Here is a 24,745-nt window from a genome sequence, read left to right as displayed (position 1 = left end):
ATCAGTGATTTCGCGCAATTAACTGTAATTAAATAATTAATAGACACAAATCGATAAATTGCTTGTACGTAACTTCAGTAAAGAAGTACACGCAGTAACGTACAGGCAGTCCAGTGTGAAATTGGTCTAAAATAACTTCCTCTGTCATATGAAACGTTTGTATATAGTTTATTTTAATGTATTCTATCAAAAAGTCGCCTGGTTTGCTGAATAGATGAAGTGCAGAGAAGGAAGTCAACTATATAACTTTGAAGTATAAACGATTTTACTCCCGGATTCGACATACGCGGATTTGTCCCGGGTTATAGCGGTCTGCTAGAATAGCGTATTTCGGGAACTGCCTGTACTTCAGTTACATACCGTATGAGAAAGCTTCACCAAAAGCTGCGTGGTGGAAGCTTTCCTTAGGGTTGTCAAACCAATGCACATGATGACGACCCAGCTGTAAATAGTAACATCAGATTGATGATGATCGTGTTCTTGCCGATCATCTCAATCACATTAATATTGTGACCATGCCTGTAATGTTATAGCTCACCAGATTTTTTTTCTACCACTTAGCCGATTAGTTCCAGATTGAGATTTGATCAACGCGTCCACGTCGCCGTGCGAAGACCGACGGTTGTGTCACGATACCATCGGTCCGGTAAGGATGATCGAATTTTCGTAAGTGCTTTCTTTCTCTTTATGGCATTGTAACATTGTCCAGCTATGCCTGGCTTTCCTTGGCTTCTATTTACCCGTAGTTGGACACTCAGCCGAGAGATTGCTTGTCTGGAAGGTCAATCAAATTCTTTTACTTTTCTCAACATTTCTTTTTTTGTAGGATAAAGTTTCCAGAGTAAATTAAACATTCGACTCCGAAACAATTTGGAACCGGAGTGGTACGACGCCGCCCACCCCGTATCCAGGTTTTAGAGTTGAATCGGGGGTTTTAATGTCGGAATTGGAGTTGCTTCACGAAATTTCCAGCACCGTTATCTTCTAAACAGGGCATCACATGCATTCGGGGTTGGTTTTACTTGCCAGAGTCCATCATCTTCTCCTCTTATAGTCAGCTCATATGTCCTGAAATGACCTTGTACAAATATTTGTCTTTTCTTTCTATTCACCTATACTCCCTCTCCCAAAACTGGACATTCTAATCAAACGGAATGTGTACAGAGCAATACGAATTCTCCTCGAATTAAGGTCATGATCGTTTGCAATTCCATCGTAGTAAGCGTGGCTCAGATGTGAACCAGAAGTTCAATGAAACCTGAACCACCATATTCCTCACCTAAAACTAAGTGTCAATAGTAAATGTGTGGTGAAAGATTATTATGCCATTCTTATCCCACTGTTTGTCATCTCAATGAGCACTCTTGCAACTTGCTCAATTGTGAACCAATTTGCGACCACCAGCCGATTCACACCCGATTCAAACGGAACATACGATCGAGACAAGCAATTCACACCAGCCATCTAATACATAGTTTCATTTACGACAGCTTTATTTTCTTACCGAAAGTAAAGATCATTAACAGCCGTCTACCACTATAATCGCGGTACCTAAATTATGTAACACTCCACCAGCTAAGGGACCTGTTCCCTGTTCTTCCATTCTTAATGCTGTTTTTTGCAGAGAATTGCAGCGGGCTTCTAAAAAAACACTCTTAGAATGTTCTTCTTTACTTATTGCTTCGTTCACATCCTAGCCTAAAATTGTGTGGTCCGTCCGTCCGTCGCGTCGTCGATTAACTGGTCCGTTGTCTTTTGCGTCCACGCGTCGTGCCACGTATGCCGTGTTCGTAATAGTAAATTTAAATCGTAATAAATGCATCCGTTTTTTTCTCACAAAATTAACGTATTTTTTGTGCGTTGTTGTCGCTATGGCCCAAACCGATCTATCGCGCTCGATAATAACGGTCTGGTGATGTTGTTTTCGCTTATGCTACATTATGCGCATTATCATAACGCATACCACACCAAAAAAACGCACTAAAAAGCTGTATGTGTGTTTGCGACTATCGTACGCGGAAGACAAAATTTGATATCGGCCTACACAAGGGTTCGTACTCTGTCTGTATAGATGATGGCTCGGCCTAACCGCATATGGTGTGTGTGTGTGTGGCGCGTGTGGAATGATGTGATGGTGTTTCTTTTTCTCTTCTGCTGGAATCGGAATGTTCTCGTCTACGTGAGACTACCACCTCCCACCAAAACCACCCATCCAACACCCGCCGGCCCCGGACGGTTGCGTAATGTAGCGCCATCATCATCGTTCTTCGCGAGCACTTTCGACTGACTGGAACTTGGTGATTTTTTACGACTGATACTCCTTCTTCATGACCTTGGCGATCGTGCTGAGCTGCATGTTGGTGGTACCCTCGTAGATCGCACCGATCTTACAATCGCGATAGTACTTCTCCTGCGGGAAATCCTTCGTAAAGCCAACACCACCCATCCAGTCGATACACTTGACCGTGGTACGTTGCGCCACTTCCGACGCGTAGAACTTAGCCATGGCCGCTTGTTTCAGGAACGGCGCGCCAGCCTCCTGCAAACGGGCCGCATTGTACGTCAGCAGACGGGCAGCTTCAATTTCCGTTGCGATCGTAGCGATCTGATGCTGCATGCTCTGGAACGAGTACAGATCGGAACCGAACTGTTTGCGCTCGAGCAGGTACGGGATGGTCGCATCCAGGCATCCCTGGGCCAGCCCAATCATTTGCGCCCCAATACCAATGCGTCCCTCGTTCAGGAACCCGGCCGCATACTGGTAACCCTTGCCGAACTCACCGAGAATATTCTCTTCCGGGACGCGTACGTTGTCCAGATGCAGCGTGCACGTACCGGACGCACAGATACCCAGCTTGCTTTCCCTCTTGCCCACGGTGAATCCTTCGTAATCGCGCTCGACGATGAAGGTCGTAATGCCACGATATCCAGCGGATGGGTTGGCGTTCGCCATGATCAGGAACACACCGGAAAGGTCGGAGTTGGAGATCCACATTTTCGTACCGTTCAGCACGTAGTGGTTACCGTCCTTCTTGGCGGTGGTCTTCAGCGAGAACGCATCCGATCCGGCGGACGGTTCGGACAGCGCAAAGCTGCCACTGAACTCCTGGCTTAGCTTCGGCAGATACTTGCTCTTCTGTTCCGCCGTGCCGAGCTTGATCATGAGCGAGTTGACGAGCGTGTTGTGGATGTCGACGAAGGCGGCCGTTGCCGGGCACACCTTGGACAGTTCCTCCACCACCAGCATGGTGGTCATGAAGTTGCACGCACTGCCCCCGTACTCGTCGCTCACCTCAATACCCATCAGCCCGTTGTCGAACAGGGCCCGCACCACGGACGGATCGAACTGGTGCTCCTCGTCCATCTTCTTCACCAGCGGCGCAATCTGTTCCTGTGCCATCTTGGCCACCGTTTCCTTCATCACCAGCTCGTCCTCGCTCAGGTAGGTAAGGGGCGATGTGGCACCGTTGGCCGTACCGAACGAGGAGCTGGCGAACGTGCGCGTCCCGATCGAGCCGACCGATCGGACCGCCTGGCGGAGAACGTTTTGCAGCATCTTGGTGTGAGTGGGTTTTACTGCGGAGGAGAACACACGGTACCGAAGCTAGGAGCTAACCAAACCGGCCACGTACGAGCACACGAATCAACTGACGGGCCGCGGTCGCTTGATCAACCGCCCAAGGGGTCTAGTGCGTCACGTTCGCGAAAAATTTAAGAGAGCAAGACAAAAATATAGAAACGGGTTACCAACCCGCCGATTACGACGCGTCCACACAGCGATAGCGGTGGTTGGCTGGAACACGTTTTTTTTTTTCGCTCACAGTTTCACTTGCACAGCCTTGTTGGTGGTGGTAGTTATGTCCTCTAATTTGCGTGTGCGATGAAACCCGAAGCAAAGGCGGCACAGCGGTAGACTTACATACACACAGCGATCGATCCGATCTAATGCCGTGCGATCGTATTTGGTGGCCGGTGGTTGTGCCATTTAGAACATATGGGTACGCGTGTAATGTAATGGAGGTCACAACACGGTGGCCATAAAAGCGTATCTGTATTTTTTTTTTTGGTTTATTTGTTTTTTTAAAGACTTTTACGGCAGTAAAATAGTAATCATTCTTGCAAGTCGATTAGAGGTGGAAAAGAGACTTCAGTTTAAAAAAGTATTTGTTCCATAAAACCGACGATGGAAGTAACTAAACCTTTCAGATCGGTCAACGAAGATTCTGTCTAATTGATCGTTAGTAAAATAAGTAATTTATATATTTTAATAGATCTGGATGGCCATCCATTATCACACACTGCTCCATAGTGGGACACGGGTGATTGGACAAACACCGCAAACAACTTTCCATCTTAATTAACGGCCCGTAGCCGTGTACAACGTGAGACGAGCCCCAACGCGCAACTCGCACAAACACCATACATACAGCGCGACAAACGTATGGAGCCGCGCGTGTGTTGGTAATTCTCCCCCAAAAAAAGAAAAAAAAAAAGGTGCACAACTACCCCTCCCGATAGTTCCACCCTTGGCGTACGGCGAGCCAAGAAAGACGCAATCGCTCAAATTTTGCGCTACAAAGAACGAATCTTTGCTGACGATAAGATAAGATCGCTGGAGGCAGGCAGGTGACGACCCATTTGGTGTGATTGTTTGTGTGTTTTCGTTACTGGCCCCGCGTGTAGTCAACGGCCCCAACCTTGAGCAGGAAAGATGGAAGGTGAAGTCGAATGTCTAATGCGCATAACCGTCCCTTTTCCGTGTTATCAGAGATAAATCATTGATAAGCAGGCTATATTTTTAATATCGCAAAACAGATGCTGATCATGTTTCCAAGGGAAGTTTCTTCTCCGTCTTGTGTGACTTGGATTTAGAAGGATATGTATGGTAACCATAGTAACACACGTCAAGTTGCCTTTGAGGCGTGGATAGAATAAATAAATAGATAAAATTGCCGGTACTCTAGTAAATAAAGGTAGTTGAGTACTTGGCCCATGTCTCCGAGGTGAATGTGTTTTGCTTAGTTTATTATTATTCTATAATGAGTCAACTTCAGTCGTTAAAGATCTGAAGAGCTTTAGAGAGATGATCACCTATCTGTGTCTATCTCTGGTCTCTGATCTCTCGCTATTGATGCCGACTTTATTAAGGTTTTTCATCTGAAATTAGCTAAAGTCGTCAGGATCTTTTGATGAGCTAATGATGTATAGAAATTGGCGAGTTGCTTTTTCCATTCCTTTATACAAAATGTGTTGGTACTCCACACCAACTCGCTCTCGCACCAATTTGGAATCCGATGACGGTGCATTAAAAAAGCAGTCCCGGCTCAACATACTTGCCCCATTATCTACCATTTTGCAGACGAAAGCGAATTTCAAAACAAATCTCCGTCTGTAGTTTGATCTGGCAGCAACGGACGCGAAAGCAAATGCAACCTAACCCGAATCACCCGGCGTTTTATACGGTTGATTGAATTAAATAACATTTCATTTCGCTTTCAAACAACGACACAACAGCACTGCCCTTCGCCCTGTGTTTGGTGCCGTGAGGACACGCACACATACCCACATTGGGAGATCGCGTACGCATAACGGCGATCTCTACGCTGATGTTCACTGTTACCAGTTGCGCATCGTTGCGAGTTTGTTTTTTGTTTTCAACACCGAACTTATCCGTTTGACCTTGTGTAGGAACTGGAGTCCGGAAGCCAGATTATAGCTTATGTTACCATTTACAACCGTAGCAACGTGTCGACAATAAGCCGGGCGTGCTGGTTTACGTATCAACTCACACCAACACACCCAAAGACTTCTCAGATTCCCTTTTGGAGGCTTGGCGGCCGTTAAAAGGACGTCACGGAACCGGTTTTTGCGCACACACTGTAAAAAAGATGCTGTTACAGATTTTATGTTCACCGACGTAGTGGAGGAATTTATCGCCGATCTTCCACCTTTGAATGCGGTTTTTTTCTCTCAGTTATAGACGCAAAAACCAGCTTCTGTTTGATGAAAATGTTGTTAAAAATTAATATATTTTGGTTTAATTATGAGGTCATTATGAACAAACAGATTTGTAAAACATACACCTGCCGTCATGGAATGAGTAACGTTTATCGGTGAAGCAGTTCACTTAAATGATGCAATACAAAGCTATCGCACGTTATACAGTTGTATACAGTAAAAAAAACATTAAAAGATAATCTCTTCAAATAACGACACGGTTTCCCTTTCTTTAAGTATTTTAGAAAAAAATATTTAGCCTTTTCACTCTAGTTCCTGCTCTCTCCGATGAAGGAAATGCATGACACATGTACGCAATCGTATGGACGGGGGGTGGGTAAGTAAATTTTACCGAATAAATGATAGTAAAGCAGCACGGATCAATTACCGATTAGTCTGGCTCGATGTCACAACCTTTATCCTTGGTTTACCTTGATTTTGTGTAGGGAAACACGCGAAAGCATATGCAGAACCCTGCCTGATTGCTTAATACCTTCGACAGACAGTCTGCATACACAAAGGGCAGCATACAGTTAATAATAAAAATATTCTCACAAATACAAACCACGACTTTTCTATCGGAAAAGCTGGCCGTTCTGCGATCGTAACGGATCTTAACAAACAAATAAAAAAAAAACGATCTACTCTTTCCGGCTAGGAAAAAGAGACAGTTACCTATAAACGTTTCCGCTTGCTCGGTGGGGCAAAGCTGCTGACCGGGCTCATGTTGTTGTTCTCCACGTCCGATGCTGTGTTTCGCTGGGGTTCTGCTGCCGTCAACGGTATCTTCATCAACCGTTCTGCCCGGCGTACAACGTCGGGATCGCGCAACCAGGTACTACGGAGCAGCTGTTCGATCGTGGGGCGTGAGTTGGGATTTACACTCAAAATTTCGTAGATCAGCTTCTTTGCTAGCGGTGACACTTTCTTCCACACGGTGTGACGCATCTGAAAGTTTGCCCGCTTGATCTGCTCCACCGCCGGGGATCCGTAATCGTCGGAAAAGGGTAGCGTACCGCTCAGCATCGTGAATAGTACGACCCCCAGGCTCCAGATATCTACTTTACGGGTGTACGAACCACGTCCACCGGTTTGAAGCACTTCCGGCGCTACGTACAGTGGTGTTCCGCAGATGGTACGCATGACCGAGTTTTTGCGTACAAACTTGCTCAGCCCAAAGTCGGATACTTTTAGTAGCGTGTACTCATTCTCATCCTCGAGCAGGATATTGTCTGGTTTCAAGTCACGGTGGGTTATCCCTGCATTTTGACAAAAAAAAAACAGCCGCAAGAGGTTTTGCGTTAGGAAGACAGGTCTACTATCTAAACAAATTAACGTTCGTGTTATTTAATGCTTCGGCAGCAACTAAACAGAAAGATAGCATTGAACGAGACCGATGGTCTCTGTGGTGGGGTTCTAAGGACAAGCATCCTTTTTCCGAACTAACACTCATGTTTCGTACATCGAATGACTTGTCTGAGTTTAAAGAAATAATACGTCTAATGCGTATGTCTGTGTAATTTTAATTCACCTGCATATAATAGCAATAATTCATGTGCACAGTTTTAACAACTTCGCCAGTCGGTCTGTGTTGTAGTCAAATAAACAATATAGAACACCATACATTTGAGCAGCTCCCATTTTATAGTACCAATTTATCACACCATGTATAAATCATTGAAATTGTTCCATGTACAGCTTCTTCGCACTTCATGCATTCAACGCTGATTGTAATGAAGAAGATTCTTCCCATAACACAATCAGCTGAAACAAGAGTCGCTCAACCAGGTTCGAGGAGTTTACTTCCTATTAGATCGCTCTACATATGTGAACAAAAACTACATCATAATACGAAGGTCAATAACACAACCAACGTGGTCGGATTTATACCTGAGTCGAAGGGAAGATCACCCTTCGCGAGGCTGTAAATCTCAACATTTGACAGCTACAAGGGCGAAGGATCGGTCGAAAAGGAATGAAACAAGAATACGTATCCGTAATCCCGGACTGCGTACCAATCAAATCTACAAATCCGTTGGACCATTGGTATTCGATCGTATTGTTTCGAAGCGTCCCATTACCATTGGGGGTTTCGAAATGAATCGTCACCCGCTTCTACACTTACCTTGCTCGTGCAGGTACTTTACGGCATGGCACATCTGGAGAAAGAACAGTTTGGCCGTCTTTTCCGGCAAATATTTGTTCTCGATAATGCGCGAGAGCAGATCACCACCCTTCATGTATTCCAGCACCATATACACCGAGTCCGGTTTATCCACGATGTCGTGCATTTTGATCACGCAGGGCTGTTATTGTTACAATAAATGTTACTTTCGCGCTCAACATGATCAGCTTGCACCGGGGGTGTGTTGCATACTTACATGGTCAAGGTTTTTCATTATGTTAACCTCATTCATTACCCGCAACGGATCGTGTAGGAACTTTGGCCGGCTACGCTCATTTAGTGGATCTTTCGCAACGTGCTTCATGGCGTACGGTTGGCAGGAAACGGTATCATGCAGCAGATAAACCGTGCCACACGCACCCGAACCAAGCTTCCGGCCGATGTGATACCGATCGAGCAGCTCTTTCGCTTTGATATCCACTAAAACGTTGTGCCGCAGATCGTAATACACGAACGCACGGATATTAACACCGGCGATTGAGATTACATCGTCGTGCTTCAGGATCATGCATTTGTTTGCGCCTATGAGTCTACCATTTACGTACGTACCGTTGCGCGAATGGTCCTGGAGAACGAAAAGAAGAAAAATGTAATTAAATCATACACGGCTGGTTGCTATTGGTCACTTACATGTATGTATGTGGGACTCGTGATATCGTTCAGATCCTTCCTGATCGTGAAGTGTACCTTTGAAACGCGGCACAACTTAGAGGCAGGAAGATTGGTCTCGGCCAGCATAAGATCGCACGTCTCATCTCGGCCGACCTTAAACTCACTGCGGCGCAGCTCTGCAAACGGTAAACAAATTGATATAAATTCCAACATTTGTAACGGTCGAAAAGAGATTCTACAAAACCCGCAGTGGGTAGGAGGGAGGAAATTACGAGGAAAATGTTTAGAGTGCCACACATTTAATAACTATGGGTACCGTAAATGGTAGACGGAGCACGAGATACGTAGAACAGAGGATATTTAGTACCGAGGCTTTTCGTTTTCACATGCTTTCCCAGCAGCTGGCCATAGCTGGGATGCTCGATCGGTTGACTTTCCAGGGCCGTATCCTGCGTCATTTGTGTGGCCGTTTGGGTATCCGGCATTGCTTCACTGTTTGCCATGATTCGTGTTTCGATTTCCCTTTGATGTTGTTGCTGGCTGTATTTTGCCGAATCACAATCTTCGCGACACCTTGTCTTCTGGTGCGCACAATGCTGAATTTCGTATAGTGCCGGCTAATAGTAACAAACACTCTACAATGCAAACAACATAGCACGCACTGTGCAACGAGGAAAACACCATACACTGAACTCTTCCTACAAAAACGATCCAAAAAGCGCTACGACATAGTTCAGATAATCTGTTTTATGTTCTTGCGCTGGAAACACACGATCGCGATGGAGGATTCGGCGCTGTTTAAGCCAAATGTGGCTCTGTATGTGTGTATGCAAGACGGTGATTGTTTTCTGTGCCTTTTATCCTTTTTCCACCGCACGTGTTTGTCGGCGGGCGAACGAGAGATAGCAGTACGCTTTTGATAACGGCCTATGATGCAGTTTCTCGTATTTCAACACATTATTTCTGATGTGATCATTTAACGTTTATTTTCACACTATCAACGCGAATGTTTGTTTTGTTTTCCAACTGAATGATATAAAAAAACGCGTTTAAATTTGCTCAAATCGACGAAATGATACAGCAACCTGTTGAAGAGTTCGACGCTAGGGCATAAACAATCGCTGCTTTTGTTGTGTCATTTTTCTGCAAAGCGCGCATAAATACAAATCGATATGATTTTTCCCTTTTGTACGCATAGTACTGGAGCAATTGGAAAGTACCGATTTATCTAATAGAAATAATAGTCGACGACGCTTTTCGTAAAAACATCCGTGGTTCTAAGGGTTTTTATCTCCAAATGTTGCCCTGTATAAATCTTGTCCGCATTCGATCGGTGGCTGTCAGCCGTGGATGACAGTTGTCGTTCGGGTTTTCGTAAGACAAGGAAAAATTGTACCAGCAGAAGTTTTCACTGCTACCTTGCAAAGGAGATTTTTAATTTTCCCGTCGGGCGCGATACTCACCCACGACATAGTTTGCTTGCGGAAAACGGCAACGGTGGAGTGGGCTGGCTGCTGCGGGTGGTGGTGGTGTTTAAGGTAGGGAGATCTGCGCCGTGTTTTGGACTGCTGGCGGGTGTGCACTGCTGGTGGAAGGAGAGAAAGAGAAAGTGTGCTGCTGTATCGTAGTCCTTCGTCGTGTTCCTGCTGCTGCTCAGTACGGAGGCCGTGTCCAAGAGCACACACCAGCGATGTCCACGAAGAAGCCGGAGATTGCCGACAGTTGGGAAGATATCGACGAGGAGCAGGTAGGTGGAGAAGAATGTCGGTGGCGATGAGATGCTGGACAGAAGACTGTTCGCTCCCATCCATCTCCATAGTGACCTTGTTGACTAATTGACGCTGTACGTTTGGTGGTGTGCTGCGGCTGTGATACACACTCGCGACCACCCATCCCGTTGTTTCACAAAAACCCACTATCAGTTAGTCAATGCGATAACGATACTGAAAAACTGTACCAGCATCGACGAGGACAAAGCGGATACCACCAAGTCTTCCGCGACGTCCGGAAACACGGCACGGCAGAATTCCCTACCGCAGATGTTAGAGGAAGAACTGCGCCCGAAGATGGTGGCCCGACCGATGCAGATACTGAAGCGCCCGCAAACCAGCGGCGGATCGGAAGGGAAGGGTGGTGCAGCGGACAGTAAACCCAAAACACAGATCAAGTCACTCGACCAACGACGGCAGGAATATGCCGAGGCACGGTTGCGTATCCTTGGTTCTGCACACGATGACGAGGAAGCCGAGTAAGTTTGGCGCAAAGTCGGGAGTTGATCTCATTTCAAGGTTTTAATAACAACTTTTTATTTGCAGGACGAAGAAACCAGCTTCTACTAATACAAACGGTTATCGTGTAAACAATGTTAATAACAATGTCGGGTACAGTGGGAATGTTAGCTCCAATGCTAGTAGTGCGAGTGGGAGTGGAGGTGGTGGAGGTGGAGATGGAATGGCCGGAAATAGTGCAAATAACAATTCGAATAACCTGTACCGTTTTCATCAACCGTACCGGCAACAGGCTCCAATCGGGACGTTTCCACCGGGAATGCAAAACGTACCACCGGGACGGGGTGCACAAGGGGCACCGGTGGTGTACTATCCGACAACACCGAACCACCCCCATCACCACCCACACCATCCGATGCACAGTACGCATCCGTTGCATCATCCGCACCATACGTTTCCACCGAAGCCACACCATCAACAACACATACATCCGCAGCAGTCACACCAGCATCAACAGCAGCCACCCAGTAGCCACCCGTACCAGCAACACTTTGCGCAGCATCTTAATCATCAGCAGTCTCCGGGGGGACGTGATGCAATGTGGTACGTTGGTATGCGTAATGGGTTCGGGTATGGTGAAGGAATTGGACCCTTGCTCGGGCATGCACCGCCCGGTGCTATTCCGAATCATACGAATCCTTATAATGGTGGGGCTGGAACAGGAGGTGGAACAACATTCGGAAAGCCCAACTCTCATGGTAGTTCGGGCGCATCGAATATCGTTACGAATCAACATGTGCTACGTTTGCCTGCCGGACCGGATGGTTCCCAAGGATTCAACATGCGACGGTAGCTACCAGATGCTACCGTTCGTGGTGATATACTAGGTGGTGGTGTTGGTGGTGGTGGTGCTGATCATGTTGATGATGATGGTGGGCGGTGATATACTGATCATCTTTCTTAGCTAACACACTATCCGGGCGCGTAAAATTGACCATTCGGAAAGAGAGAGAGAGAGAAAGTTAACGATTTCCATACGGATCCTTTTTCCGGTTGGTTTTGTAATGGAACCCAATGCCCTACAATTGGCGATATAGTTTTAACCCCAATGCCCTCTTTTTTTGCTTCATCATAGATACCCTGCACCTGTTTCCATGGTGCAGCGAAACATGTGCTCACTCAGTTTTAAGTTTTCCCTCCTTTTTTTAATGTTTATTTTGTATCCTTTGTCTAACTGTTGCTTACTCTGGGGATCCCGCCACCTTCTCTAGCGTACTAATTACCCATAGCTCTTTTTAAAGTTCGTGTGTAAATGTAGTATGATGCTTTCTCTTTTTTAAAAAAGCAAATGGAAAGGAACAGTGTCCAGCAGGTGGGAACGTCTTTAATTACGTGACACGATGTATGTCTGACGCAACGGGCATCGCATCCACGAAAGCTCTAATTCGTTCTAGTATAAGGAAGGACCCGTTGATGTGTACAGTGTTGGTTAATGTGTACACATTAGCGTTAAAACAATCATTTACATACATTATTTTAGTGCTTTTTTTAAATATGTAGTATGAGTTATGTATAAAAAATGCGTTATAAATAATGATAATGGTGCAAACAGAATTTGTACATGTCCGGTCTAGGGATAGGGACGAAATTAATATCCGAACTCCTCGATACGGCTATCGCCATTGTGACTTGAGAGTTAATATCCGAACTTATGTTAGATTTTCGTTCATCCATCAATAGCACTCGCAAGATTCGGTTCAAGTTTGATACAGTTAATTAAAGATTGACCAATACATAATAATTTCTTCTTAAACAATAGTTTGGAGATAGTCCCGTGCTTTATGTAGTAAACATGAGGATCTCGTAGCACATTATTTTGGTGTCCCACATTGAATTGAAGTTACTGTACCTACAGCAAGGCACCTGTTGCCATGGAAATGATTTTACGATGGGACGCAAAATCGCGCTCTTCCTCTATCGCGTTCGTTGTAATTTCGCAAGAGCCTACTACTTTCGTAAACGTCTTCGTCACGTCTTTTCGACGTTTCTCACGCGTTTCGGCCCGCAATTGCCATGTGGCGCAGCAAATCAAAGAGCGCTCACGAAAGGAAGCTGTGCGCAGCCATAGCATATGAGTGGAGGAGGTTGAAGGAGAGGAGGGGGGACTCCAGTGAGGATCATTCGAATGGGTATTCTCTCTTTCTCTTTACGAGCATAATGCTAATGAAACCGGAGATCATGAGAGGAATGAGGCTTTGCTTTAGCCAACACAACCGTGTCTGCTCATGCAAGAAAGGGAAAGAAACGTGTAGCAGCAAAGCTATAGAAACGCGTTATAATTCCCCAGAGTCTCGTGCTCTGGAACGCGAGGTTCGCTTCTGGTAACAAATACAAAAATCACCACAGAAACGTTTCGCAAAGCATCTTAATCCGTCGATCAGTGAACAGCGTACGATCGAACACAGAGAACCATACTAAAAGAGCTCCTCGGTGCAGTGTTTGTGATCTCCCTGCTTTCGTTTAGCTCGCTAATCAAGCTCAATTTCCTGCGTAACTCGTTGGACGCCATAACCATAATTCGTACGAACACACAACAATGGTTCAGGACAGTGCTACTCTAAAGAAGGTGTTGGTGATTGGTGGCGGTGGCCGTGAACATGCCATCTGTTGGAAGATGGCCCGTAGCGAGCGGGTTGACACCGTGTTCGCACTTCCCGGCAGCCCGGGCATTGCGGCGGTCCCAAAGGTACAGCTAGTGTCGGATGTCAGCGTGAAGAACCACGATGTAAGTGAAACCATTTGATCTTTCAACGGTGATTTTAACGGCCGGCTTCAATGGGTTTGTGTGGTTTTGTGCCATTTTTTTTCTTTTCGCAGGCCATAACAGCCTGGTGCAAGCAGAATCAGATCGATCTGGTAGCGGTTGGGCCGGAAGATCCGCTAGCGGATGGTCTTGCCGATGCGCTCCAAGCAGACGGCATCAAGTGCTTCGGTCCAGGACGGCGTGGTGCTCAGATTGAGGCGGACAAAAATTGGTCCAAGGACTTTATGCATCGGCATAGCATACCAACGGCCCGTTACGCAAGCTTTACCGATGCAACCGAGGCGAAGACATTTATCCGCAGCGCACCGTACGCGGCACTAGTCGTGAAGGCGAGTGGTTTGGCCGCCGGTAAGGGTGTCATTGTGGCGGAAACGATCGACGAAGCTTGCGCAGCCGTGGATGACATTCTCGGCGACAAAAGGTTCGGTGCGGCAGGCGAGGTGGTCGTCGTCGAGGAGAAACTGTCTGGCGAGGAGGTTTCGGTGCTCGCTTTTGTGGACGCACGGACCGTGCGCGTAATGCTACCGGCCCAGGATCATAAGCGGTTGCTAGATCACGACCGTGGTCCGAATACGGGCGGAATGGGTGCATACTGTCCGTGTCCGATCATCAAACCCGCCCAGCTTGAGATGGTCGTGCGGGAGGTGTTACAGCGGGCGGTCGATGGGCTGCGAGCGGAAGGCATCAAGTACAACGGTAACGATTGTGGATGATTCGGTTGTTGTTGCTGCTTGGTATTAAATGAAAGTCGGTTTGCGATAAGAAACCCGCCCGAGGGCTAACTGCTACTTCTCGCGAGGTCAGGATCGATCTAGAAAAATGGAAAAACGAAAACAATCCACTTTTTTGCCCCCTCCCGCCGGATGACGTAGCAAGGGGCAGTAGAATGCACGCGATCTACCCTCGGTGATAACACGGAGTGAGATGATCCGTTTTTGTGTCCCTGCCAACAGAAAGCATCGATCTAGTTTTGGGCGCAACCTGTTTTGCTGTTCTCTCTTCCAAACAATTGCTTGTTTATGTGTGTCCCGTTGAGCAGTCCGTGTCCGTGTATGAGGACATGTTTTTACGTTAATGCATGCTATTGATGCTACTATGAGCATAACATATTCTCGACAAATGATAAGAAATCAACTGAAAGATTTGATTATAATATTGGCTAGTAGAAATAAGTACACGCAGGCTGCATCATCATAATGTCCAAGTAGCAACTTTTTTAAACGTCCCTTTTGCATTTGGGGAAGATATTAATTTTTATATTCTCTTATTTCTCCAGGTGTTTTGTATGCCGGAATGATGCTTACACCAAATGGACCGAAGACGCTCGAGTTCAATTGCCGCTTCGGTGATCCAGAGACGCAGGTCATCCTGCCCTTGCTCGAGAGCGATCTGTACGAAGTGATGGAAGCGACCTGTGACAATAAACTGCACGAGATCAATCTCAAGTTCCGCGCCGGTCTCAGTGCTGTTGGTGTGGTAATGGCCAGCAAGGGCTACCCGGAAACATCCACCAAGGGTTGCGTTATCAAAGGTTTGTCATACGTTTAGTTCGAGCTTTTCATTCCATCTATTTCCACTCGAAGCAAATAATAATGAGTGTGTGTGTTTTTATTTTGTACCGTTAACAGGCCTGGATGCTGTAGCGGCACGCCCGGAACATCTCGTGTTTCATTCCGGTGTAGCACGCAACGAATGCGGCGAGTTCGTTACGAACGGTGGCAGAGTGTTGATCGGTGTCGTGCTGCACAGCGATCTCAAACAAGCAGCCGCGCTAGCAACGTCCGCCTGTACGACGGCGATCAGCTTTGACGGTTCGCAGCACCGGCTGGACATTGCACAGAAAGCATTCAAACAGTAATTGATCGTTAATTGCGCCTTTCTTTGTTGATTGGAAATAAATGCAGCCCGTGCAAAAAAAAAAACATTTAAACATAAACCATCATAAACTCGTCCTCTGTCCGTTATCTGTGTACTGTCCACCATTCATTGAAAGAGCATGTGTTCTGTGTAATGTGTGATAGTCATCACCAGTGTACTTACTGTTTGGCACTTTTTCTTTCGTTTACAGCCAAAGTCTCTCGTATAAGGCCAGTGGTGTCGATATTGACGCAGGAGATGCTCTGGTGCAGCGTATCAAACCGTTGGCTCGAGGGACTAATCGTCCGGGAGTGCTTGGTGGACTTGGAGGGTTTGGTGGATTGTTCCGTCTAAACGACGTAAGTATGGCGGGTTAAGTATTCCAATGAAGTGATTATCAATGTTAACATTTTCTCCCAAATGTTTTAGGTTATGTACACCAATCGGGAAGGAAAATCGGTTCGGTACAGTGATCCGGTGCTGGTACAAGGTACGGATGGTGTTGGCACCAAGCTGAAACTCGCCGAAGCACTCAACTGTTGGGACACGATCGGTATCGATCTGGTGGCTATGTGTGCTAACGATGTACTGTGTGCCGGTGCAGAACCACTTGCCTTCCTGGATTATATTGCCTGCGGCAGGTTAGAAGTACCGACGGCAGCTTTGATCGTGAAAGGCATTGCGGAGGGTTGTCGTGAAACGAACTGTGCACTGCTCGGTGGTGAAACGGCCGAAATGCCATCGATGTACGAGAAGGGCAAGTACGATCTGGCCGGATACTGTGTCGGTGTGGTAGAGCACGATCAGATCCTGCCGCGCATCGACCGGATTAAGGAAGGTGACCTGGTGATCGGTCTTCCATCGAGCGGAGTGCATAGCAATGGATTTAGCTTGGTCAATCGAATCCTTGAACGTACCGGTACGAAACTAACCGATCGTGCACCGTTCAGCGAAGACGGACGTAGCACATTCGGGGAGGAACTGCTGACACCGACTAGCCTGTACGTGACACCGTTACTGCCGCTACTCCGCCAAACGGACACGGTGAAAGCTTTAGCACACATTACCGGTGGTGGCCTGGTGGAGAATGTTCCACGCGTACTCCCGGAAGGGCTGGCAGTCGAGGTTGACTTCAGTGAGGTTCAAATTCCTCCCATTTTCGGCTGGCTAGCAGCGGCAGGAAATGTAACCGAGCGTGAAATGCTACGTACCTTCAACTGTGGCATCGGAATGGTAGTGATTGTGTCGGAAAATGATCGTACGTGGAAGGAAAAGCTGTCCGGACATGGAGCAGTATTGCTAGGACGAGTTAGCCGACGTGCGCGCGGTACCGAGCAAGTGGTGGTGAAGAATTTCACCCAAGCCATCACGAAGGTGGCCGTTAATTACAAACCGGAGAAGAAATCTCCAACCGCCATATCGTACAAGGACAGTGGCGTTGACATTGGTGCAGGCGATGAGTTGGTACAAAGGATTAAACCATTCGCCAGGTCAACCAACAGGCCAGGTGTTATGGGAGGGCTTGGTGGTTTTGGCGGACTGTTTCGGCTGCGGGACACTGGAATGAATATCGAAGATCCTATTCTCGTGCTCGGCACCGATGGGGTCGGTACGAAGCTGAAGATCGCTCAGGACTGCAACCTGCACGGTACGGTGGGCATTGATCTGGTGGCCATGTGTGTGAACGATATCATCTGTAATGGCGCGGATCCACTCGCTTTCCTCGATTACTACGCGTGCGGTCAGTTGGATGTGCCGGTAGCGGCACAAGTAATCGAGGGCATTGCGGAAGGATGCAGACAGGGCCACAGTGCACTGCTCGGTGGTGAAACGGCCGAAATGCCTGGAATGTACGCCAAGGGCGTGTACGATTTGGCTGGATTCTCGCTTGGAATTGCGGAGCGTAACCGAATGTTACCGCGAATGGATTGCATCTGTCCGGGTGATGTTATCCTTGGGTTGCCATCGAGCGGAGTGCACAGCAACGGGTTCAGTCTGGTACACAAAATTCTGGAATTTGCCGGCCATTCGTACCACGACGTTGCTCCATTCAGTGCAACGGGCAAATCGTTTGCGCACGAACTGCTAGCACCTACCCGGATCTATGTACGCGAACTTCAATCGTTGTTGGCCGAGGGTTTGGTGAAAGCTCTCGCTCACATCACCGGAGGAGGATTCACGGAAAACATTCCCCGTGTGCTACCGGCCGGTGTGGCAGCATTCCTCGATCTGACCGAGCTGCACATCCCACCCATTTTCGGATGGTTGTCTCGTGCCGGCAACGTAACGGCGGATGAAATGTTGCGCACATTCAACTGCGGCATCGGTATGGTGCTGGTGGTGGCTACGGAACACAAACACACCGTCCTGCAGCGTCTTCGCAGCGCTGGCGGAACGGCACTCGGAACGGTGGTGAAAAAATCAGACCCACTCGGACAGCGTGTGATTGTGCAGGGTTTCGAGGATACGTTGCGGCTATCTCAGCTTACCTGTTCACTTCCGAAGAAACGGATCGCAGTTCTGATTTCCGGCTCGGGAAGCAATCTGCAAGCGTTGATCGATGCCACGCGCAGTTCAACCTTTGGAATACGTGGCGAAATTGTACTGGTGGTGTCGAACAAGGCAGGCGTATTCGGACTGGAAAGGGCAGCCAAGGCGGGCATACCTTCGAAGGTAATCTTGCACAAAGACTATAACACTCGGGAGCTTTTCGATGCGGCCGTTTCACAAGTGCTTGAAAAGGAACGCATCGAGCTGGTGTGTTTGGCTGGATTTATGCGCATTCTTTCGGAAGGATTCGTGAAGCGTTGGAAGGGTGCACTGATTAACATTCATCCGGCGCTGCTGCCACGCCACAAGGGCATCCATGCACAGCGGCAAGCGCTTGAAGCCGGAGACGTTGAGTCGGGCTGTACGGTTCACTTCGTCGACGAAGGCGTTGATACGGGAGCGATCATACTGCAGGAACGCGTACCAATCCTGAGAGGCGACACCGAGGAAGCACTCACTGAACGGATTCACCAGGCGGAACACATTGCATACCCGAAGGCATTGCGGCTGGTAGCGAACGATGTTGCAACCCTTGGACAGGACGGCACACTGCAGTGGCTGAGCTAACAAGGCTATTGTGCAAATCAGTTAGATTTATGCTTTTTCGAAAGACTAGAGTGGAATGCCAAGGGCTAATCGAAAAAAAAAAAGACAAAGCAGTGTTGTTTGTCAATAATTTTGTTAAAACTGATTTTTATCTGTACTTGTTAAGTCCGTTCAACCAAACAATGAACCAATAAAACCTAAAATACTTGACCTACTTGTGGTGGTATCGTTCGGTCGCACTTTCGCTACGTTACTGTGCTTTTCGTCCTGCGGCCCTTCACGATATGGACCGTTTGCAAGCACATCATTCCCGAGCCGCTCCAGATTCAGTCGAACCATTTGCTTGTTCATCATCGGCACAATAAGATTAAATTTATCGATCATTTTGTTTATCTTTAACGCTTCATCCTGCTGCTGTTCGATCCATTTTTCCCACTGTTGTTCCTCCTGTACGCCAAGCGGCAAGGGACCAAGTTTTACTCTTCCTCGCCGGAGGTCCTGCTTGAGCGTTTCAACCGCCTGCCGAATATCCTTGTGCAACGTTATCCACTCCGGCGTGAACCCATTGTCGAGCATTATTTTGTTCATCTTGTGCGTGGTGAAGTCAACGTACGGGTTCTGTGACTGATGATCGGGCAGCGGTTTACCGAAGCCGGACAGATTGCTAAAGTCACCCCGCGACATCGCTTCCTGGATGAGATCCTCGACCACTCGATCGTAACCATATTTGGTCTTGATTTCGTGCTTCTTAAAGTAGTCGCCCTTCTTCATGAGGGCCGTCTCTGATGCTTGTGCTTTCGAGAGCCGATGCTCCAGGACGCGTTCCTGCGCTTTGGCTGCACGAACTGCTTGGTATTGCTTTTGGCGCTGTGCGGGCGTACCGAATCCGACACCTTCGAAGCTGAGGTATTGACGGTGCTGTGGTGCCGTGTGTTTTATATCGTACACCTTCACCTGTTCCTGCAGGTCTTCTACGATGCCTCGGCGAGCTTTGGCAAACTTTTCTTGCAGTATGCGAAACGCAGTGTCGACTTCCTGGAAACGTTCAGCGCTTGCCTCCGGATGGCCGCTGTCTGGATGCAGTTTTTTCACCAATGTTATGTAAGCGTTACGGACAGTGTTCTGATCGGATTGTTCATCAACTCCAAGAAGACGATAGCATTTCTAAATGGGGCGAGTTTCAATACGATATTTTGTAAAGGATCGCGAACGTATTATTTCATTCACTCACATTATATAATTCCCCACGTCGTGTGTGAACCTTCCTAAAGCGTACACATTTTCCATAATATTGAACCAAGGACCCAATTCTCGTTCTATTCGTAAGCATACTTGTATTTATGACTCACCTAAAAAAAAGAATAAAAGCATTAGTAAAGTGTTTTCAACCTGCAAATGCAAAACAAACAACCGGCGTCGTGACCTTGACCAATTCCAAACAACATAGAATGTATAGCCGTGGTAGAAATGCACTCACCGTGAGTAAAATGTTACCGTTTTTAACAACTAGCGTACTTTATTAATTTATCGCTATTATTGCACAATGTTAGACCATGCTAAACACGGTCCGGAGTGGTTTTGGGTCGATTTTGCTTCAGCAACCACACAGTGGCATGAGCTTTTTGATGCACAACAAAAAGCAGCTGACCGGACAGGTGGCCAATGAGAAAGCTGAGAAAAAGCACAAGTTTTATTGGGAAAGTTTTGCTAAAATCAATTGAATGTTTTTGTAACATAAATTAAAGAAGCAATTAAGAACAATTTGCTTACAAAGCGAATTAATTGATAAATTTCCATACTGAAAAAGCAAAAACCATTGCACGCTGCAGACTTGGCTTGACAGCAATCAACCTGCTGCCATAAACGCAGCATGAAATTCTACAAAACTTCCAGAGAGCGAGCGATTGCGAGAGTGACAGTTCCCAATTTAAACAACAATAGAAAAAACCTACACACACGCACGGGTGCGCGTATCATTTGCACGGGTGTCAAAAGGAAGAACACCGAAGTGGAGACGTGGAAAACAGCTGCCCCCGTGGTGCGTGTTTGCGTTTGTGAAAAAGGAATTGGCTCAAAATCCCCTTTTGCGCCCTTGTCCTACGCCAGGAATCGTGCTACGAATACGGAAGGTGTGACCATAGCACAGTGTCCATTTAGTGTTGTGCGGCGATGGCGGAGAAACGACGTGCAAAGAAGCGGAAGGATGTAAGTTGATCGCGGATCCAACTAAACAGCAACTCCGTCGTGGTGGAAAGGTCAAGGCTTATGCTCGGCGCGGTTGTGTTGTTAAACAAGATAAGGGCACCGAAAACTACGCTGCTTGTACCGAGTCTGTTTTCCGAGCGCCACTCTAACATTGATTCCCATCGATGGTAGCAAATGTATCATGCCCCGTGGCATGTGACGGACCGACCAAGAAAAAAGGTGGAGAAAGTTTCTCCTTGTTTGCTACTGGCTTAACCCATTTTTCCTTTTACTAATGTGCGTCCTAATGCAGTCTGCGAACAGGGCGACGTCATCGGTCTGGGCCTAATTGATTTGGCCTACTCCGTTAAATGGTCAACTCTGGTTCTCGCACGGTTTGCCTCTGGTAGTCGAGACAAGGTGGGGAACAATTTGCGATGTTGCGAGCTATGCAATGGCCGGGAATCACAGTGTTCCAGACCAGGGAAAAGAGGTCACTGGCTTGGATATGCTTGAGTGGTGATGCGAGAACCCGTCGACCGTCGCTTTACCGTGAAAAATGGGCTAAGAATTCGAACACCACCTGCACAAACATTGGTAGTTGACGTGCTTTTCGTACGATACTTATCCGCGATATGACGTGCTAGCTTGTGGTTTTTTTTTTCTTTTCTTAAAGTGCGATTTTAAAACAGTCTCAAGTACCGTACGGAGTAGGTGTTCACGCCTTCTGTGCGCCACGTGTTTCCTCCGGGAGGCTGAGATTTTTTTCTCTTCTGTTACGCACCAGCAGCTAATGACGCCGTACCTGCAATGGGTGATAAAAGATTAACTCGTATTCTTTCCTCGTACGACCAGGAATATAGTGGCCCCGGCGGTGTAGATCAAGAAATAGAGAAAGCTTCCAAGGAGGAGTACAGGGTTGCAAAATGGCTCAAATCAAACGTACCGACGAAAAAGACGAAATTTCTCAATCACAACGTGGAGTATTTTTCCGGTAAGTGTGGAACCATTCGCCGACACGGGTAATTCCCCCTGCTTTGTGTCGTGACGAAGCGCTGTTTGCCTTTGTTACACCGTACCGTCCACTGTGTTTGCTAATTATCTTTTCATTCTTCTCTCCCTCTGTTGGTTGCAGCTATCAAAGCAATCGATGCGTTGCTTGGGTCAAAGTTTGCCCAGGGTGACAATTGTCTTTTCCCGCATCGACAGGCCGTGATTGATTTTATGGCCGATATGTTGTATCACAAGTTTTTCCATCGTGCCCGAAAGGTGCCAGTAAGCGAACAGGAGCTGCGTGGCAAGAGTGGCAAAAAGGCGGTTGAAGCTACGCTGGCGCCAGCTAAGGATGTTGGTGGCAAAACCACGAAAGAGGAACGTGCAACCGATGCGGAGAGTAGCCATGCGGAGGGTGGCAGTAAGGTGGTGGAGGTAGCGGAGAAACGAAAGCGCAAGATCCGTCTCGAGATGCATCCGGAGCAGGTGTTTATCGATGGGCACGAAGCGTACGTTTGGCTGTACGATCCGATACCGATGCATTACTGGATCTTTGGCGCGTTGCTCGTCGTCGGTGCTATCGTGATCTGTCTCTTTCCGCTCTGGCCACCACTGCTGCGAAAGGGTGTTTATTATCTGAGTATAGCGGCAGCCGGTTTTCTGGTATTCATTCTCGGATTGGTCGTGCTCCGGTGCATAATTTTCTGTCTGGTGTGGGTCGTTACCGGCGGAAAGCATCACTTCTGGTTGCTGCCAAACCTGACGGAGGATGTCGGATTCTTTGCCTCATTCTGGCCCCTGTATAATGTAAGTAATAGTACAGCAAATATTACGTTTTTCCCTCTCCTAACATTTTACTTGGGACATATCGTTTCCATGCAGCACGAATACAAAGATGGCCAGAATGGCACTGATAAAGGTAGCAAGAAAACAAAGAAACGAAAACGTGACAAGGATAGTGGCGGTGAAGAAGAAAATACCACCAATATTCCACCGACGATTGATGAAGTGAAGGAACGGGACACTGAAACGGAAAGCGTCAAAAAGCCATCATCGCCAACGACCGAAGGATTACGACAACGTGGCACCAAACAGCAGCCACAGCAATCGAAACCGTCGCCGGTGACGATCGCAGAATCGATCGACGAGGAGCAAAAGTGAGTGTGTTGAAGCTCAACTGTTGAACTGGGGAACGGTGTACAAAAGATAATTGCCTTCCTTGCCTCCTTCCTGCCTAATTGGTAGTGGGTTTGCTGCTATGAAACTAACTGCTTTTAGTCTTGGTGAATCTGGTGTTCCATGTTGTCCTGTCGCAGGCAAATGTTGCTCCCTCCAAATAAATATTTTTTCTATTTTATTTATGTTTTGTCTGTATAATAAATTTTCCTGTTATTTATGTGTTTCCTGATATTTTTCCGCAACCCTTCTGTAGTGCTTTTGTATTAGTTTCGCATCTCCTTTTGTGTATATTATTTTTATCTCTCAACTTTACTCCAATGTGCTATATCATTTTTTATTCATAACATTAATAATCTTTAAATGTTTTATAATTTTTAAATAATGCTTTAAATATTATTTGTGTTGCTAATAAGTATTCCCCTCTTACTTGGTGCAATGAATTTGTCCTTACCTGCCCTCAATAAGCACTAGCCCGTATTCACACTCATTTAATTTGCAGCTCCGGAACACCGTCGGAAAGCGATTCGGAAGGTTCGCAGCGTTCGTCTACGGGGAAGGACTTTGAGATGGTTGAACCCGACGAGGTGGATACCTCGTAAAAGGCATACATAGTCGTTTCATATCACCCTACAATCTACCCACGGCCGTACTATTAGCTGAATTCGGATCGGACAACAGGAAACAGACAGAAATCCACGGAAAATCCTATTCGTACCACGTACCATCACTCCAACCTCATTAGGCTCATCATGTACCTTCCAATGTTTTCTAACTTACAAGAGCGATCAGTAGCATGTTGGACCAAATTCAACCCTAACCAAATCCAAGCCGTTGCTGAACGTAATCGAATCCGTATGACGAATGTGACAGCCTCTATTCCCGATCGTGGTTTCCGGTGTACAGATCAAAACTGTACGGCACAGCTGGACACCGTAAACCACGTGCTCTGTCAAGGGCGCATAACGTTGGCATGTATCTCTGCGGCGCATGCTAACAGTCGTTTCGCAACGGATCGTAACCGATCTACGCCTATTTGTGATGCGTTAACCGAATGAATCCCGTCCGTCAAACCGCAATTGTTTTATTGCATTACGTTTTGTTATTATTGTTTTTAAAAAATGTTGTTCACGCGGCATTTGGCAAATGGAACTAACCGCTGTAGAACTGGAATGGTAGAGTTTTACCCGTGACAGCAGTGGTTGTAATGAATTGGAAATAATTGCGGTTTAATTGTTGAGAGATCATACTCGATGCTGCGAGTGTACATGTAAGAGTTAATTGCATTGATAAAGAACAACGTTCGTGTTCATAAATTATTAAAGCCCCACCTGTTCTATGACAAACAAACAAATCAATTTAGAATACAAAAAAACTACATAAACATTTTCTATACAAACACATGCAGTAAATTTGGCTGCCAAAAAAAAAAACGTGTAAATTTTATTTTACCCAACGGTACATCATTGATTGTGTCCCAATCTTCCTTTTTTTATTCAGAATCTTCTCGCCAGACACAATTCTTTCCCTCGCTCTATTATCAGTAGGTCTAGCGCGATGCGTTCGTTATCTGTTCACTTCCGTACTTTGGCA

At 46.8% G+C, this 24,745-nt stretch overlaps 6 protein-coding genes across 6 annotated transcripts; 3 read left to right on the top strand and 3 right to left on the bottom strand.

The window, feature by feature from the left end:
- Positions 1–2,305: 2,305 nt before the first annotated feature.
- LOC128714085 (short/branched chain specific acyl-CoA dehydrogenase, mitochondrial) lies at positions 2,306–3,556 on the bottom strand. Its single transcript, XM_053808961.1, has one exon. It carries the CDS (start codon positions 3,554–3,556, stop codon positions 2,306–2,308), a length of 1,251 nt encoding a protein of 416 aa, XP_053664936.1.
- A 3,116-nt stretch (positions 3,557–6,672) lies between these two features.
- LOC128714084 (ovarian-specific serine/threonine-protein kinase Lok) lies at positions 6,673–9,297 on the bottom strand. Its single transcript, XM_053808960.1, has 5 exons — positions 9,111–9,297; positions 8,813–8,970; positions 8,379–8,747; positions 8,123–8,303; positions 6,673–7,256 (listed from the first exon to the last, which is right to left on the bottom strand). The coding sequence occupies exons 1-5, from the start codon at positions 9,295–9,297 to the stop codon at positions 6,673–6,675; spliced, it is 1,479 nt and encodes a 492-aa protein (XP_053664935.1).
- A 1,187-nt stretch (positions 9,298–10,484) lies between these two features.
- On the top strand, positions 10,485–11,875 carry LOC128714086 (protein pygopus). Its single transcript, XM_053808962.1, has 3 exons — positions 10,485–10,541; positions 10,717–11,042; positions 11,110–11,875. The coding sequence occupies exons 1-3, from the start codon at positions 10,485–10,487 to the stop codon at positions 11,873–11,875; spliced, it is 1,149 nt and encodes a 382-aa protein (XP_053664937.1).
- Positions 11,876–13,618: 1,743 nt separating this feature from the next.
- On the top strand, positions 13,619–18,820 carry LOC128714083 (trifunctional purine biosynthetic protein adenosine-3). Its single transcript, XM_053808959.1, has 6 exons — positions 13,619–13,807; positions 13,900–14,542; positions 15,123–15,377; positions 15,475–15,700; positions 15,915–16,062; positions 16,133–18,820. Exons 1-6 carry the CDS (start codon positions 13,619–13,621, stop codon positions 18,818–18,820), a joined length of 4,149 nt encoding a protein of 1,382 aa, XP_053664934.1.
- Positions 18,821–18,970: 150 nt separating this feature from the next.
- LOC128713599 (dnaJ homolog subfamily C member 28) lies at positions 18,971–20,129 on the bottom strand. Its single transcript, XM_053808459.1, has 2 exons — positions 20,031–20,129; positions 18,971–19,963 (listed from the first exon to the last, which is right to left on the bottom strand). Exons 1-2 carry the CDS (start codon positions 20,127–20,129, stop codon positions 18,971–18,973), a joined length of 1,092 nt encoding a protein of 363 aa, XP_053664434.1.
- An 839-nt stretch (positions 20,130–20,968) lies between these two features.
- LOC128711571 (translocation protein SEC62) lies at positions 20,969–23,787 on the top strand. Its single transcript, XM_053806452.1, has 5 exons — positions 20,969–21,004; positions 21,839–21,977; positions 22,119–22,783; positions 22,859–23,133; positions 23,655–23,787. The coding sequence occupies exons 1-5, from the start codon at positions 20,969–20,971 to the stop codon at positions 23,752–23,754; spliced, it is 1,215 nt and encodes a 404-aa protein (XP_053662427.1). The 3' UTR covers positions 23,755–23,787.
- The last annotated feature ends 958 nt before the right edge of the window (positions 23,788–24,745 follow it).

The sequence above is a fragment of the Anopheles marshallii genome, chromosome 3 (assembly GCF_943734725.1).
Source record: "Anopheles marshallii chromosome 3, idAnoMarsDA_429_01, whole genome shotgun sequence".
Lineage (NCBI taxonomy): Eukaryota > Metazoa > Arthropoda > Insecta > Diptera > Culicidae > Anopheles > Anopheles marshallii.
This window is presented reverse-complemented; position numbering and strand designations above follow the sequence as displayed.

Bases quoted from the DNA above. Each gene is read 5' to 3' on its own strand.
- LOC128711571 (XM_053806452.1), top strand. From the start codon at position 20,969: ATGGCGGAGAAACGACGTGCAAAGAAGCGGAAGGAT. The intron at 21,005-21,838 runs GTAAGTTGATCG...TCGTACGACCAG, and splicing joins GTGCAAAGAAGCGGAAGGAT to GAATATAGTGGCCCCGGCGG. The intron at 21,978-22,118 runs GTAAGTGTGGAA...TGTTGGTTGCAG, and splicing joins CAACGTGGAGTATTTTTCCG to CTATCAAAGCAATCGATGCG.
- LOC128714083 (XM_053808959.1), top strand. From the start codon at position 13,619: ATGGTTCAGGACAGTGCTACTCTAAAGAAGGTGTTGGTGATTGGTGGC. The intron at 15,378-15,474 runs GTTTGTCATACG...TACCGTTAACAG, and splicing joins CAAGGGTTGCGTTATCAAAG to GCCTGGATGCTGTAGCGGCA. The intron at 16,063-16,132 runs GTAAGTATGGCG...CAAATGTTTTAG, and splicing joins GATTGTTCCGTCTAAACGAC to GTTATGTACACCAATCGGGA.
- LOC128714086 (XM_053808962.1), top strand. From the start codon at position 10,485: ATGTCCACGAAGAAGCCGGAGATTGCCGACAGTTGGGAAGATATCGAC. The intron at 10,542-10,716 runs GTAGGTGGAGAA...ACCCACTATCAG, and splicing joins AAGATATCGACGAGGAGCAG to TTAGTCAATGCGATAACGAT. The intron at 11,043-11,109 runs GTAAGTTTGGCG...TTTTATTTGCAG, and splicing joins CACGATGACGAGGAAGCCGA to GACGAAGAAACCAGCTTCTA.
- LOC128714084 (XM_053808960.1), bottom strand. From the start codon at position 9,297: ATGGCAAACAGTGAAGCAATGCCGGATACCCAAACGGCCACACAAATG. The intron at 8,748-8,812 runs GTAAGTGACCAA...TTCGTTCTCCAG, and splicing joins CGAGTCCCACATACATACAT to GACCATTCGCGCAACGGTAC. The intron at 7,257-8,122 runs GTAAGTGTAGAA...GTCAAAATGCAG, and splicing joins AAAGTACCTGCACGAGCAAG to GGATAACCCACCGTGACTTG.
- LOC128713599 (XM_053808459.1), bottom strand. From the start codon at position 20,129: ATGCTTACGAATAGAACGAGAATTGGGTCCTTGGTTCAATATTATGGA. The intron at 19,964-20,030 runs GTGAGTGAATGA...CGCCCCATTTAG, and splicing joins GACGTGGGGAATTATATAAT to AAATGCTATCGTCTTCTTGG.
- LOC128714085 (XM_053808961.1), bottom strand. From the start codon at position 3,556: ATGCTGCAAAACGTTCTCCGCCAGGCGGTCCGATCGGTCGGCTCGATC.